Source organism: Equus asinus, chromosome 3 (assembly GCF_041296235.1).
Source record: "Equus asinus isolate D_3611 breed Donkey chromosome 3, EquAss-T2T_v2, whole genome shotgun sequence".
NCBI classification, from domain to species: domain Eukaryota; kingdom Metazoa; phylum Chordata; class Mammalia; order Perissodactyla; family Equidae; genus Equus; species Equus asinus.
This window is the reverse complement of record NC_091792.1, coordinates 123,910,336-123,925,009: the sequence shown is the minus strand read 5'-3', so window position 1 is coordinate 123,925,009 and position 14,674 is coordinate 123,910,336. Positions and strand designations below refer to the sequence as shown.

The following is a 14,674-nucleotide window of genomic DNA, read 5'->3' as shown; positions in this document are numbered from 1 at the left end:
CTATCCATAATACCTTCCATTGACATAAGTGATATTATAAATTCTGAATGTTTTCAAATGCACCATTTACTATAATATTATTGAGGATTAATTAGTACAAGATTCATAAATATTAAGCTAATAAACTGCATTCAAATATTTCAAAATATATAAAAGTCAAGAATCCTTTGCTATGAGGCATCGTATTTTCAAAACCTAAATTACTATGCACATGGAATATTCAAAACTAGGTTCCATATATTTATTGCACAATATTTTATTAATAAATAATTAGAATTTAAGATTAAGATTTATTGGATATAGCATTTTGAATTTACTTAGTAAGATAATGGTCTCCACTAAAATGTAGTTCTAATTTATGCAGTTTTGGGATAATAGGACTGCACTGCTTGTTTACTCATTTAAATGGTCAGGGTACTAAAACAGTCTTTTGTTCAGAGTAATTAATTACTACAGTTAATTGGAGCATTCAGGTTTCCATAAACCTGAAAATGGTCAAAATGGATTTCCTTATTCTCAAGGGTACTGGTTAGAGAAATCACTTTATGTTTAATGTAACTTGGGTAAAGCTATATATATCATCTCCCTTGTTTTAAGAATTTACTTTAACTTCAGCAATCCATATATGAGCTCATGTATCGTCTCTGAATAAAGTATACTTAAGAGTTTTTTTGTTCGGTTATTTTTAGCTGGAGGGGTGATGATAAGAAATGCACATTTATTTATCCTGAATTTCTAGTGACTAAAACTTTCGTTAAAAAGAAAGAACTACTCTAAAAAAGCAGGTAATTCACAGAACTTCTGTGAATTATGTAATTTATTGATACTTGTCTTTTAAGAAACCAATCTCAGCCTTCTTCGGAGATAACCATAAGTTATGTATTTGCATACCAACAGATGTAAATATAGATAAATATTCATTATTAATATTCAGTGGAGAATAATGATGACATTTAAAATTACACTTTAAATGTTAAGGGTGTGTTATTTATATATATACATTTTTTTTGTTTTTTACATATTTAAGAAGAATGTCAGGTTACTCCTTGTTATAAGACATTTTTAGTTTCTTCGTTTAGTTCCATGTATGTTTCAGTTCTTAGTTTATCTAAACATTCCTTCATTTTTTGAATCAAAAAACCAGCCAGACAGCCCAAATTATTAATTATTAACTGCCTATGAAGTTAGCTTTCTAATAGTACTGATATAAACTTGATGTTTTAATGATTAAAAACAAAAATCTTCTCATGCCATGTAAATTCTTGCTTTTCACATAGAAAAGCCCAGCTACTGGCCCACTCACCTAAGGGGAGAGGGAAGTCTGATACGGATTAACCATTGAGGGCCCCTTCCATTTATCCTTTTGGCGAGGACAGTCCCTATTTTGCTACTGGAAAGGAAATCAACTTTTTGTACCTTGAGACCCTAGTCTATGGGTTCAATAGCAAGGGGAGAACAGGCGCTTGAGCCTATGTTTATCTTTGGATTATTTAATGCAAATACCATTGTTACAGCCACTTCTCTTAAGCCACAGAGCACCAAAAAAACACAGCAGATTAGAGGTCCTATGATAACTGGCTTAATTTAAGCATGTTTCAGGCAGCTTCATGACCCTAGAAATGATCCAGCTGATAATAGCCTGAGACTGTTGATTTAGCAAATGCACCCAAGATGGTTTTTAATAAGAAATTGAATTAGGGTGGGGGAAATGAATCTTAATCCTAAATCTGTATTCCAAACAACACTGGCATAGTTTTTTTTAATAAAGACAACACACTGGTCTTTTTCTGTCTTCTTTAGAGAAGTAATGATTTGAATATTTCCTTAAGTTACATATTAATTCCATTCATTTACACATCTGTGCTGGACGCTGGGCTGGACACTGGTAAATGAATCATTTCAAGGTCATTTCCCTAGTGGCACTTACCATCTATTCAAACAGCCACACAAGAAACAAGTAATCAAACAAATAAATGTATAATCACAAATTGCGATGAGAAATGTGAGGAAATATATACCAATTCCAAACACTAAGACATGTAAGTTGATAGATTTCTTGACTGAAGGGACTCATTTCAGATTATAATCATTGTTCACTATTAAATGCCAGTTAGATATAAAGTCGGCGTGTAAGTGGGTTATTTGAGGATTTATCTGTTCATCTGAGAACATCAAATTGAAGACTCATGGAGAGATTAAAAATATGTTAACACATTGCTCTGTTTGCTTCATCTTTCTTTAAAGAAAGAGTGACAGATATATGGACAAAGGAAGCGAAGACAGGGAATGTAGGGGAGGGAAGGGAGGGAAGGAGGAAGGGAGGAAGCAAGGAGGGAGGGAGGGAAGGAAAGAGGAAAGAAAAGAGAGAGGGAAAGAAAGATGAGGGAGAGGGTGGGAAGGAGGACTTTCAGAGATGGCTACAACTCCATCTCCATCCCATCCCTTCTCTCCTCCTCCCCTACCTCTCCCTCTCCAGACACAACTACTATGCAAAAATTGCTGTGTCTCATTTCAATGTATATTTTTGTATTTTACTGCACGTGTCATTTACTAAAGCATATAATTCAGTCTTGCAAAGTTTTAAATAAGTGTAGCTTTCTGTAGTCATCCCCCTGGGGTTTTTTTTTCACACAACAGTGTGTGAGGTATACCCATGTTGATAAACGTAGATCTAGTTCATTCCTTTTATCTGCTGTTAAGTATCCCATTGTATATGCACCAGAGTTGTGTATATATTTTGCCTGCTGGACCATTGGGGCATTTACTCATTTTTGCTATTACAAGGAGTGCTTGATGAGCATCTCTGCTATGTCTCCTTGTATGCAACTGAGCAGGCATCTACAAGTAGAATGTCTGGGTCATACGGAACCCTCCAGATTTTGCCTATTTAACATTGCACTTATAAAAATGAATAGAAAAGAAATCTAATTATATTTTGTAGCTCCATATTGGGAATATAAGCTTTATAAAAGCACAGGGACAGAAATTGTATTTTATTATTATTGCAACATCTGGAACACTTCATCATTGACTTGAACACATACAAAATTCACTTCCCATTTTTGTCTTTTAGAATACATGATTACCTCTCAAATAGCTTGGTTATGATGGTGTTCATTGTGAACCCAAAGAGCAACATAGCTTCATTTTAGATTTTTATTTCCATAATTTATACCTCCCTCTCAAAGAATTTTAATAGTAAAACTATGAAACTACATGTCAACAAAGATATTAAATTCAATTTATATTTATTCATCTAATTAACTAAGCAAGACAGCAGCAAAGTTAATCCACAATGGGATTCTATTCACTCCTGCCTGATATTTGGTAAAATTCTATTATTGGTCTTCCTTTAATCATGAGTTTATACATCACTAAGAATTTTAGTTTCCAGGGAAAGAATGGTTCCAAATACAACTTGTAAACAAATATATTAAAAATATTTTATTGTGCTAGCAATCAAAAAGTTAAAATAACAAATTAAAAGCACCATTTTTTTAATTAACCAAAACAGTACAGTATCCATTTGACCAGTAGCATAGGGAAATTGATACTCTCTTGCGTTATAATTTAGGACATTCTTTAAGAAAGCATTTTGGTCATACATATTGTAAGAAGCCATAAAAATTTGGATATAGTAGTCCTACTTGTGTCTCTATCCTAAAGAAATAAGCCAAAATATGGAAAAAGCTGTATATTCACATAAACGTTTAGCCTAATTTTAAACTGATAAAATGGGAAACCACTAAATGTCCAACATGAAGTGCATTGTTTCATACTGAAAAAATTGCAATTCTGATGCCGAGGAAGAAAATGTTTATGATATTGAGATTCAAAGGGAAGAAAAGAGAATCTTAAACAAGGTTTGGTAATCGTGCCAGCTCTTTGTTCTGGGAGATATCATAATATGCCAAATAACAGAGCAGCTTTACAAATAAGCGCCCCCCCTCCCCAAAAATTAACAGTGAAAGAAGACCCGTACCTTAGCTTTACCTCCTAATTCTGTTTGAGTCCTTTTTTAACTATCCTATACTTATTGATTACCAAGTCATGGCATTCTATACAAGAAAACATTTTCTTTGACTTTGATTTTTATTTCAGTTTCTAAGTCCCTTCCCATGGTTTAAGAGCTTGTTATTATTTTAATTCCTGAGTCTGTCCACTACAGAAATTCCTCATGATCAAGATGATGAGAATAAACATGCTCTGATTTGAAGAAAGTAGCCTTATTTTTTCTGCCTCCTAATACATATCTCAGCTAACTACTACTAGGAAACCTTACACAGGGTAGAAATTTAATACACGTTTTTATACTCCACAGCTCTATGAATATAGTGATATAATTTGGCAAAAATAGTCTGTCTTGAATTCAGCCAGACATCTATGGCAAAACACGACTGAGATTGGCACTGGATCCTTGATAAGAATCTATTAATTACTATTTCCCTATTAGGACCTTTTCAGTTTTTTTTTTTTTTTTTTGGTCCCCTGCCCCAGGCTGCCCTGAATTATGAACAGCTTTTCATAGTCACAAAGTGGCTCATGAATCACCATGACCCAATAGAAATGAATAAAAATGAGCCCATTTAGGGGCCAGCCCACTGGCGCAGCAGTTAAGTTCACACATTCCACTTTGGCAACCCGGTTTCACCAGTTCGGATCCTGGGTGCAGACTTACGCGCCCCTGGCAAGCCATGCTGTGGCAGGCATCCCACATATAAAATAGAGGAAGATGGGCATGAACGTTAGCTCGGGGCCAATCTTCTTCAGCAAAAACAGGAGGACTGGAGGCAGATTTTAGCTCAGGGCTAATCTTCCTCAAAAAAAAAAAAAAAAGAGCCCATTTCCACAACATTTGGTATGTGGGTAATTACCTGCAAATGTCTGCTTGGAATTGCACTGAGAAGAGAGAGTGTCATTAACATTCAGCACTAAAAGTACAAAAAAGAAGGAGAAAAAGAAAGCAGAAACCTGGAATCAAAAAATTTAAAAAATAAGAGTAGCAAAGAGAATGCTATTTATTCAGTGTGGATTTTTTAAAGTATCACCAAAAAGTACCTAATGATGTCATCCAACAGAGGAATGGTTAAGTAAATCATGGGGAATCTATATAACAGAATCCTGAAAATCTGTTAAAATTGTATTCGTGGAGAATACTGATTTAAGAAAATTCTTACCAAAAAGTAGCAAGTGAAATTGTTGAATACAGTGTAATTTCAACTTAATAAAGTTTAATAAACAATATACTTAGAAGAAAGAAAACTGATGATAAGATTGTGATAATGAGAGGCCAGCCCAGTGGCGTAGTGGTTAAGTTCACGCGCTCCACTTCGGCAGCCGAGGGTTCACCAGTTTGGATCCAGGGTGCAGACCTCTGCACCGCTCATCAAGCCATGCTGTGGCAGCATCACACATACAAAATAGAGGAAGATTGGCACAGATGTCAGCTCAGGGACAGTCTTCCTCAAGCAAAAAGAGGAAGATTGGCAACAGGTGTTAGCTCAAGGCCAATCTTCCTCACCTCCCCCCCAAAAAAAGATTGTGGTAATGAGATTATGGGTCATTTTTATTCTCTTATCCATAGTTTTCTGTATTTCACTATGATCATACATTAATCTTACTATGTATATATATTGGTAATCTTACATGCATTCATTTATTTATTGAAAAGTATATAGTTTAAAAATAACAGCTACAGTTAATTGAGTGATTATTACGTACCAAGCATTGAACTTGTATGTGCATGTAATAATCCTCTTCCCTTTCCCTGTTCTACACTGCATCCACCTACATAATACCTCTGTTCATAGAACGTCACAAACCCAGGTTAAGACATCTTTTGTCCAAAATGCCACCGACACACTAAGTGTAGGATTGAACTCTCTGCCTCCTGAGAGATTTTCATGCTTTCTTGATAATGTAAATATTTCTCTGATGTGAGACATTTGGATTTCTAGAAAAATGGCAAAGATAACAAATAGTCCCAAATGACAGAGAAGCATATCCTACCTGGCTATTTTATGAAACCAATAGGCAGTGGCTCTATCTTCTATCATCTGAAACCTGACAGTATTAAAAACAAACAAACAAAAAAAAAATTACTACAGCCAGCATGGCCATGCAGTTGGATATTTTTAACTGCTGTAGCCTCAGTATTCACAGGATTGCTTGATTCCTGTTGTCTTCTATCATTTTTATACTCATTATTGATTGGGTAAAAGATGTCCTGAATTACTGATAGCTAAATGAACACTAAAAATATATGGTAAGGTTGATTCTTATGGGTTTTTTTTTACTTTGTTTTAATGCTTGTGGGAGAAAGCTTACCGAACCAAATGTTTTCTGCTTAGACTTATCTGGCCTGAAGACAATAACTGGAGAAACAATAAACCTTAGCTCTTGAGTCTAGCATATCTGAATTTGAATCCCAGTAATACCAACCACAGACTATGTAAACTTGGAAACATTTCTCAATCCCATCAGGTGTCAGTTTCTTTATCTTTGAAATCGGCATAAAACTGCATCAACAGGGACTGGCCCCGTGGCCGAGTGGTTAAGTTCACACGCTCCACTGCAGGCGGCCCAGTGTTTCGTTGGTTCGAATCCTGGGCGCGGACATGGCACTGCTCATCAAACCATGCTGAGGCAGCGTCCCACATGCCACAACTAGAAGGACCCACAACAAAGAATATACAACTATGTACCGGGGGCTTTGGGGAGAAACAGGAAAAAATAAAATCTTTAAAAAAAAATGCATCAACATAATAAGGCAATTGTAAATAATAAATTAAATAATGCGTGGATAGTAGTCAGAATAATGGCCCTCCAAAGATGACCATGCCCTAATTCTCAAGACCTGTGAATATGTTACCTTACATTGTCAAAAAGGATTCTGCAGATGTGATTAATTTAAGAAATTTAAAATGAGATCATCCTGGATTATCTGAGCAGGCCCAATGTAATCACCAGTGTTCTTATATAAGGAAGGCAAGAGAGTCAGAGGGTGAGGTGGTGAGGAGAGAAGCAGACATGAAATGATGCTCTTTGAAGATGGAGGAAGGGCCATGAGCCAAGGAATGCAAGCAGCCTCTAGAAGCTGGAAAAGGCAAGGAAACAGATTCTCCATAGAGCCTGCGGAAGAAACACAGCTCTGTTGAAACCTTGATTTCAGGAATTCTGGCCTCCAGAACTATAAGAGAATAAATTTGTGTTGTTTTAAGCCACTAAATTTGTGGCAACTTGTTACAACAGCAATAGGAAACTAATACAGTGTGTAAGGTGCTTAGCACAGCGCCCATTATATAGGATTCTAACGTGTTAGGTAAGGTCTCTCTGCCCCTTAAGATCTGGGTAAGAGGAGATTAAACCCACAATTTATTATTTGTGGGAATCCAAACTTTCTCCAGGACTGTGGAGGCTTCCTACAGGGCTTACGTGTTTTGGCCATTGCTGACTTTGAAATTCTGAATTGGTTTCAGAATAAAGTTTTTGCTGAATTGGTTCAATTTATAGACTACCGCCCCATGAAGGTTGCCAAGATAGGGAATTCGGGCCCTTACAGGAATAAAAATAAAACATTTACACAAGTCTTTAGTGTGTGTGTGTGTATATGTCTGTGTGGCTTGGTTTAGGTAAATAGAAAAAAATTTACTATCATGGTAATGCAAGAATCTTAAAATTGAATATTAAACATGACTGTTCTTAAAAATTTTTTGCTACTCCATCATTGTGCTTCCCCACACCTAAATCCCTCTTAACTCTCACACAGTCCTTTATCTCCCTTTGTTTTCTTATCATTTATGTCTCATGCCCTCGGGATTTCAGCTTCAAATCCCGAGGTATTTTCCCAAATGTAGTAGCATACCTAAAATAAAATTTGGTGCCAACTATGAAGATAATACATATTCTTTTCACCACTCAATAAGTGTTAGCCAAGAGAAAAAAAAAGATCTGTGTGTTTATTGGTCATGACTTAGGCTAACCATCCACCTTCTCTCATCAGTTTCTGTGGGTGGCATACCCAACTTAGATTAAGGGTGCAGCATAGAGGCTCAAGAAGCCATGGGCCATTCTTCAAACAAACTTCACTAAGAGATACTGATACCCATCTTATAACTGCTACTCACTGTCAATCTCACCTATCTTATGAGTATGATTAGAATTCAGCATATTCAAGCTTTTTTTCTTATTTCCTTTCTCATAGTCTTTTCATACAGATTCTATTAAGTTGTACAGCTATGTTCTACGTTGTTCAGGTTTAAAACTTGGGATCTCTTCTCTATAAAATTGAAAATTATAGGGGCCGGCCCGGTGGCCGAGCGGTTAAGTTTGCACCTTCCACTTCTCAGTGGCCCGGGGTCTGCCGGTTCAGATCCCACGTGCCGACATGGCACCGTTTGGCAAAAGCCATGCTGTGGTAGGCATCCCACATATAAAGTAGAGGAAGATGGGCACGGATGTTAGCTCAGGGCCAGGCTTCCTCAGCAAAAAGAGGTGGATTGGCAGTAGTTAGCTCAGGGTTAATCTTCCTCAAAAAAAAAATTGAAAATTATAGGAAAATCTCAACCATATGCAGGTAATTTGTTTATTTATTTAAGTTCACATTATTATTTACAAAAGTGCCCTCTCCATATGTATATGTGTGTGTGTGTGTGTGTGTGTGTAGCTACATTCTAAGCTACTGTGGGCCAAGACTTCCTGGATTGTGTTTTGTCAGCAATGAGAGAGTTGTGCTGCCCTTAGACATCAAAAATACATGATTTTTAATTACAGTGACTCTTAAGGTCAATGGCCATACAGCATCCACCTTAATAAATGAATACTACAGGAACATGATTTCCGTTCATTCCAAAGTATCATGGGGCCATAGTTTCTAACTAACAACCTATTATAGTGTTCTGACCTAACCTTCAAAATGTCAATAAATTGGATTATAATGTAAGCCATTCTAAATGTCTTTGGAAGAAGACAGATGAATGTTAGCTGTCATGAATCTGTACCTCTGGGAAGTCTGTGTTCAGAAAAAGTCAGTTAATGCTTTTGTCTTTAGCTGGTTCTATTCTACTGTATTTTAATTTGCTACCAGCCAATAATAATATTTTCACACACTCAGAAGGAATGACTTGAGTGTGAAAAGTTAAAAAGAAAATTCAAAAAACTCTTCAATCTTGAAGACCTCAACCCATTCAGTTTTGTGATCTTTGACACCTTTCATTCCATAGAAGACTGAGAATATGAGGCTGCTTCAGCCACGGTGTGAGTACATATCCATGTGGACGTGTTAATTAATTGTAGAGGTGCTGAACCACTGCTGAACAATTACGTTCAGCAAGGTGAACAAACGGAAAACACAGGGAGCAGTGCCTCTTAGAGATGATCATTGTTACTCCACACCCAGGAGACAGAAGGGCTAAACAGAGCTCTGCCCAGAGACGTTTCTCTTTCTGTTGATGATCCTGGGAATTCTTGCTAAGCTGTTTTTTCTCACAAAGAGCTCAGGATGCTCAGCTCCCTTAGACATAAGTATTACAAAATCTAGAAATTTCAAACCCTTAAGTTAGCAGAGCCCGACACTCTGTTGCATATATTTCTACACACCACAAAATGAATTTATGAGTACCTGTTTGTAGAGAGGTCACTGTCTCAGTCTCAATGATCTCTTCCTTCTCAGATGAGAGACTATTGCGGATCCCTGGTGACCATATTTGATTGTGTAGGTTTCCTTCCCATCCTTACTAAATAATTTTGGGAGAAGTGGCACCTAATCCAAGTTGAGCCAATAAAATCCTCTTGGGAATTTGAAACTTGGACCAGATAGATCCCAAGAAGGAAGTTATATCACTAATGTCAATGCTCTCCAAAGAAATCAGGCTCTTCTCAGAACTCATGTTCTTGGAGCTGCCTTGATTCCTTCCCTTTCTGAGTTGTAATTGCTCATCTCTTTTGATATCATAGCAGGATGTGGGGCAGGAGAAGGAAAATGGTCCAGGTGATCATAGTTGAAAACACATCAGGTCATACACAACCCTTTCGTGTGACATATAGTTTCACAAGGTGATACTAATTACATTTCTTACATCTATTGATTTCAGAATGGATTGATCATAATGGATAGCAATAGTAAATTTAGTCATACGTTCAAAAGTTGTTTGTTTTTTATCACTCACATCTGTAGGACCCATATGCATGAGATATTAGTTATTCACTTTACAGACAATGCCTTGTTGGCTTTCCAAATTGTGTTTTAAAACTCCAGAGCCTCACAATATGTGAATCTTTTGTTCGGCATAAGATTTTGATGCTTGTCCTGATTTTGATATGATGTGGTTAACTAGCCAGATGACATGTGTCTGAAAATGAGGTCGTTAAGTCAGATACGCTGACCAATGGGGCTCAAATGATGTTCTCAAGTATCCTTAAAGCTCTTTAATAGTTCCAAAAATATTTGATTCTAATTGGACTTTGAAATATTATAATTATTTTGTACTATATTAAGAAACATGTGCACTGTAATGTGTCCTGTGCCACATTTTAATGCATTCAAGACCACTATGATATTAACATGTTATGCCAGGTTAACTTATGCAGAGCATGGAGCACCAAGTAAAGCTTTCCTTTAACCCATCACTAAGCATCTACTAGAGACCAACCACCTGTGAAAGTATCTGAACCATTTGCAAAGATGTCGCTGATTATAGAGGTAGTTTCCTGGCACAAAGGACTTCCCCCCCTGCTTCAAGGTAGCCAGTGGCCAGTCATGTATGATTTTAGAAGCAAATGTTTCATTATTTATTAGGATTTTCTCAATCCTATACAAATAAAATACAACACAAAAATAATTCGTGCTGAGGGCGATTTAAGACAATTATCATCATAATCCCTGCTTTCAAATTCACGGGTTCATTAAAATAGATGTTAACATTTGAACTTATTAGGTAATTTTATATTATCAAAATATGGCTTTCACTTACTTCATTTGTATTTGATATGTTGAGATTCTGTGTAAGATTTCATTTTATTAAAGTTTTTCTCATAGGAAAAATATTTGAAAACCACCTTTGTAGCTGGGTTTTTCAACCTTGGTGTTATTGACATTTTGGAACAGAAAATTCTTTACTATTGCATGCTGTCCTGGTCATTGTAGGATGTTTAGCAGTATCCCTGAGCTCCACCCACTAGACGCCAGTATCAAAGCTCCACCCCCAGCCTGATGATCAAAACTGTCTCCAGATATTGTCAAATGTCCCTTGTGGGGAAACATTGTCCTGACTGAGACTCATTGGCTAAGTCACAGGACCATAAGGCTGGCCACACTTCAGTAATTTCTAGAGAATGTTCATTTATTCGTGATTTTTTAATTCATAAGCAGCTGTTTAAACAAAGAATATAGTAAAGTAGATAAATGATTTTTTAAAGCATTTTTTAATATTTATAGTATTGTCTTATTGAGGGTGTTTGAAACACTACACAGGCCATAAAAATAATGTTGTGGAATTGTATTTTCAGGCAACAAAAGATATTCATGATATATTGTTAAGTGGAAAAATTAATCAATTCATGTGATCATGGGAGCAGGAAGCAAGAAGGAATCTAGTAAAATCCTTTTATGTGCTAAATTCTGGAATACAACTAGTCTTCAAGAAGTCTTCAAATTCTTTGTAAAACACTTTGAGAAACATTTTTTTTAAATTGAACTTTAAAATTCCTTTTGGTCTTGCCTGATGCTCCAATAAATCTGATTAAACTGACCAAGATCTTGTCCAAGAAAGACTTCAAAGGGAATATCCAAATGTTCACCTCTGTGAACTTCCATCTTTCATGAGGAAAGCCAAAGAGAAATTGGGAAGGGCTAGAGCTTTTCCTGATAATATTTTTAAGAAGAAGTGCCTGTTAAGTTAACACAAATGACCAAAACAATAACTCACTTTGACAGCCTCAAAAAACATGGGTATGAAAAGTCCTTTGTCAAATTTGTATACATTGTTGATGGGAGTGCAAATTGGCACAACCCCTGTGAAGGGCAAAATTTAAAATGCAAATACTTTTTTCTAACAATTCCGTGACAAATAGCCAACAGATGTAGTCAGACATAGTAGAGTGTACCAGTATATTAGAAGTATCTTCATTTGTAAAAATAAAAGAGAGAAGACAATGTATATGTCCACCAAAGGATGATTGGGAAAATAAATGATGGTATTTCCATACAACTAAACACATTGTAGTAAATCTTTCTAAAGACAGCTTATTATTTACTGATTTGGAACCAAATCCAAGATGTATTATTAACGAAAACAAGTAAGGTTCAGAACAGGGGGAGTGGTAGGCTGCTATCCAAGAAGTTTGCTCCTAAGAAGGCAAAACTGTATGGCACAGAGCATCTATGGCAATTTTCCAAAGTTGTAACTCCTGGGGATTAAGGTAGAAAGGAAATTTATTATTAAGCTTGAATCTTTTAAATTCTTTGAATTATGATTACACATTACTTCGTGGATGAGGAACCCGTAATTTTTTTTTTTAAGAAAAGTACTTTGTCAATTTCAAAGTAATATAAAATGTTTCTAAGAGTAGATTAGCCATATGAATTTAAGTCACTCTCAAACTCCACAGTCCAGGAAACCAACCCAGGCAAGAGAAAATGGAAGGATAGTGGTGAAACCCAGGTAGGATATCCAGAGTCAGAGTCCTGGGGTTTGCATAAACACGTAAGCCCAACTGGAGCTGGTAAATATGGTGCAAACACCCATCCTACCACAGTGTTTCTTTACTGGTTATACACTACCTGCTAAGTATAGGTGGACCAGGGTCTCATAATGTATTTGACAAATCTCTTTAATAGTGGGTAATGTGAGGCACCAAAAGTCATGGGGGCAGGGTTGGGGGGAGGGGGAGAGGGTTGTTGTTGTTCTGTTATTAGGTTGTAGCAGGAGAGGAAAGTAGGCTTTGATGCATAGGATAGATATCCTCCCACTCATAAGGCCAGACTTGCTGCAGATATTGGCAGAGACATTCCTAGGATGCTAGTAAATATAGGAAGAGCTGTGGGATAATAGCAGCTACAATAATGACCATCATTTGTAGAGTACTTACTAAGTACAGGGCACTGGGCTAAGAGTTTTGCACATATTGTTTCTTTTAATCCTCATGGCCATCTTATGCAGTAGGCGTTTTGATTGATAAGGGGCCTGAGGCTCACGGAGACAAATTAACCATCTTGAGTTCACACCGCTAGTGAGCAACAAAGAAAGACTCAAACTCAATCTGCCCACCTTCAAAATTTTTAATCACAAAATCTTGAAGGCAACTGGTAAAGGTGATTCAGGGCTGGGAAGCCTGGAAATGAAAGTCATCATCCTTACAGTGCTGTCTTTTCTCTCTCTCATCCTGACAGGATAACAACCACAGCTGCATGTATGATGGATCTACGAAGATATCCTCTGGATGAACAAAACTGCACCCTGGAGATTGAAAGTTGTGAGTTACTTGGACAGGGAAATGAGAAAGAGGGATGTTTGCTTGACCCAATTAAATTCAATCTTGTGCCGAGTAATTGGCACTAGGATATTTTTAGCTATACTACTCTGCCAACTTTTCAAGGGGTTCACAGTCTAGTGACATTTTCCTTCACATTGGTGGCTCAATGCAGTTATTTTTTTGAACCATTAAGTTCACTTACTTTAGCTAAAAATTTATAAACATGCTTTCTCCTTCTCAGAATAGAGTTTCTCCCAAGGCCTTCCAATACTCAAGCTGCAATAATAAGAGAGAAAAAACATTTTAATATAAAAAGATTTCATGAGATTGTTTTGGGTTCTATAGTCTGTCCACCTGAAGGGTTCTAAAGTGTTATCTTTTAAAAAACATTATGGTAGAGTCTTATGTGCATTTGTCTTTCTTCATGGGAAGAACAAGATGATAAAAGGTATTCATGAGGCTTATGCTTTGGACCCAAGACTTGATGTTTTTTAGATCTAGTGACTGATTTTGGTTTGCCTTCTTGGGCTGTTTTTCACTGATTGCTTTCTTAACAATTAGAATACTTTAGTCACTTAGATTTAATCTAACTATCTTTGTTTCATTGTTTCTCAGTCATCCACGTGTAGGTATTTGAGGCCATTTATTGTGAATAACAGGCATAGACCATTTCCTGGTTTTCAGGGGCACAAAAAGGAGCAATATCTAATTCAATGTATTATAATACCACTTAATGTAATGTGAAAATAGGCAAATATTTATTTAGTTCATTTAAAATGCTTTCCAGATCTAAACATCAGAATGGTAAAGGAAAATGGGGGAAGTCCAAGTGACCCTATAGCATTAGTGAAGAATAAAAGTATTCCCCAGTGTCTAATTATTAAGTAATTACATCAGTTTTCTAGTTTTACTGAATACAGTCATAGAAATACATAAAGATGCTTATGTAGATATAGATTCAGACATAGACACTGATCTACTACTGCTTGAACCTGGAATGGACAAAAAAATTCAGAAACTATTCTTTAAATAATATTCTAATTTCAAAATGCATTATATAAACAAGTTGTTTGAAAGGTGTTAATATATGAAAGTAGAGATGATGACTTTTGGTTTGGATGCCAATGACGAATTCAAACCATAGGAATAAAATATGAACCCAGTTATTTATCAATGGCTAATAATGTTTTATAAATAAGGCAGA

The 14,674-nt window shown here is 36.3% G+C and overlaps 1 protein-coding gene across 2 annotated transcripts in view; it reads left to right on the top strand.

Moving 5' to 3' along the window:
- GABRB1 (gamma-aminobutyric acid type A receptor subunit beta1) overlaps positions 1–14,674 on the top strand; it is a 354,994-nt gene that overhangs the window by 251,726 nt on the left and 88,594 nt on the right. For both annotated transcript variants that reach the window (XM_014857137.3, XM_070505950.1), the window contains exon 5: positions 13,388–13,470. In XM_014857137.3, the coding sequence (XP_014712623.3) occupies positions 13,388–13,470 (83 nt within the window). The remainder of the gene's footprint in view (positions 1–13,387; positions 13,471–14,674) is intronic.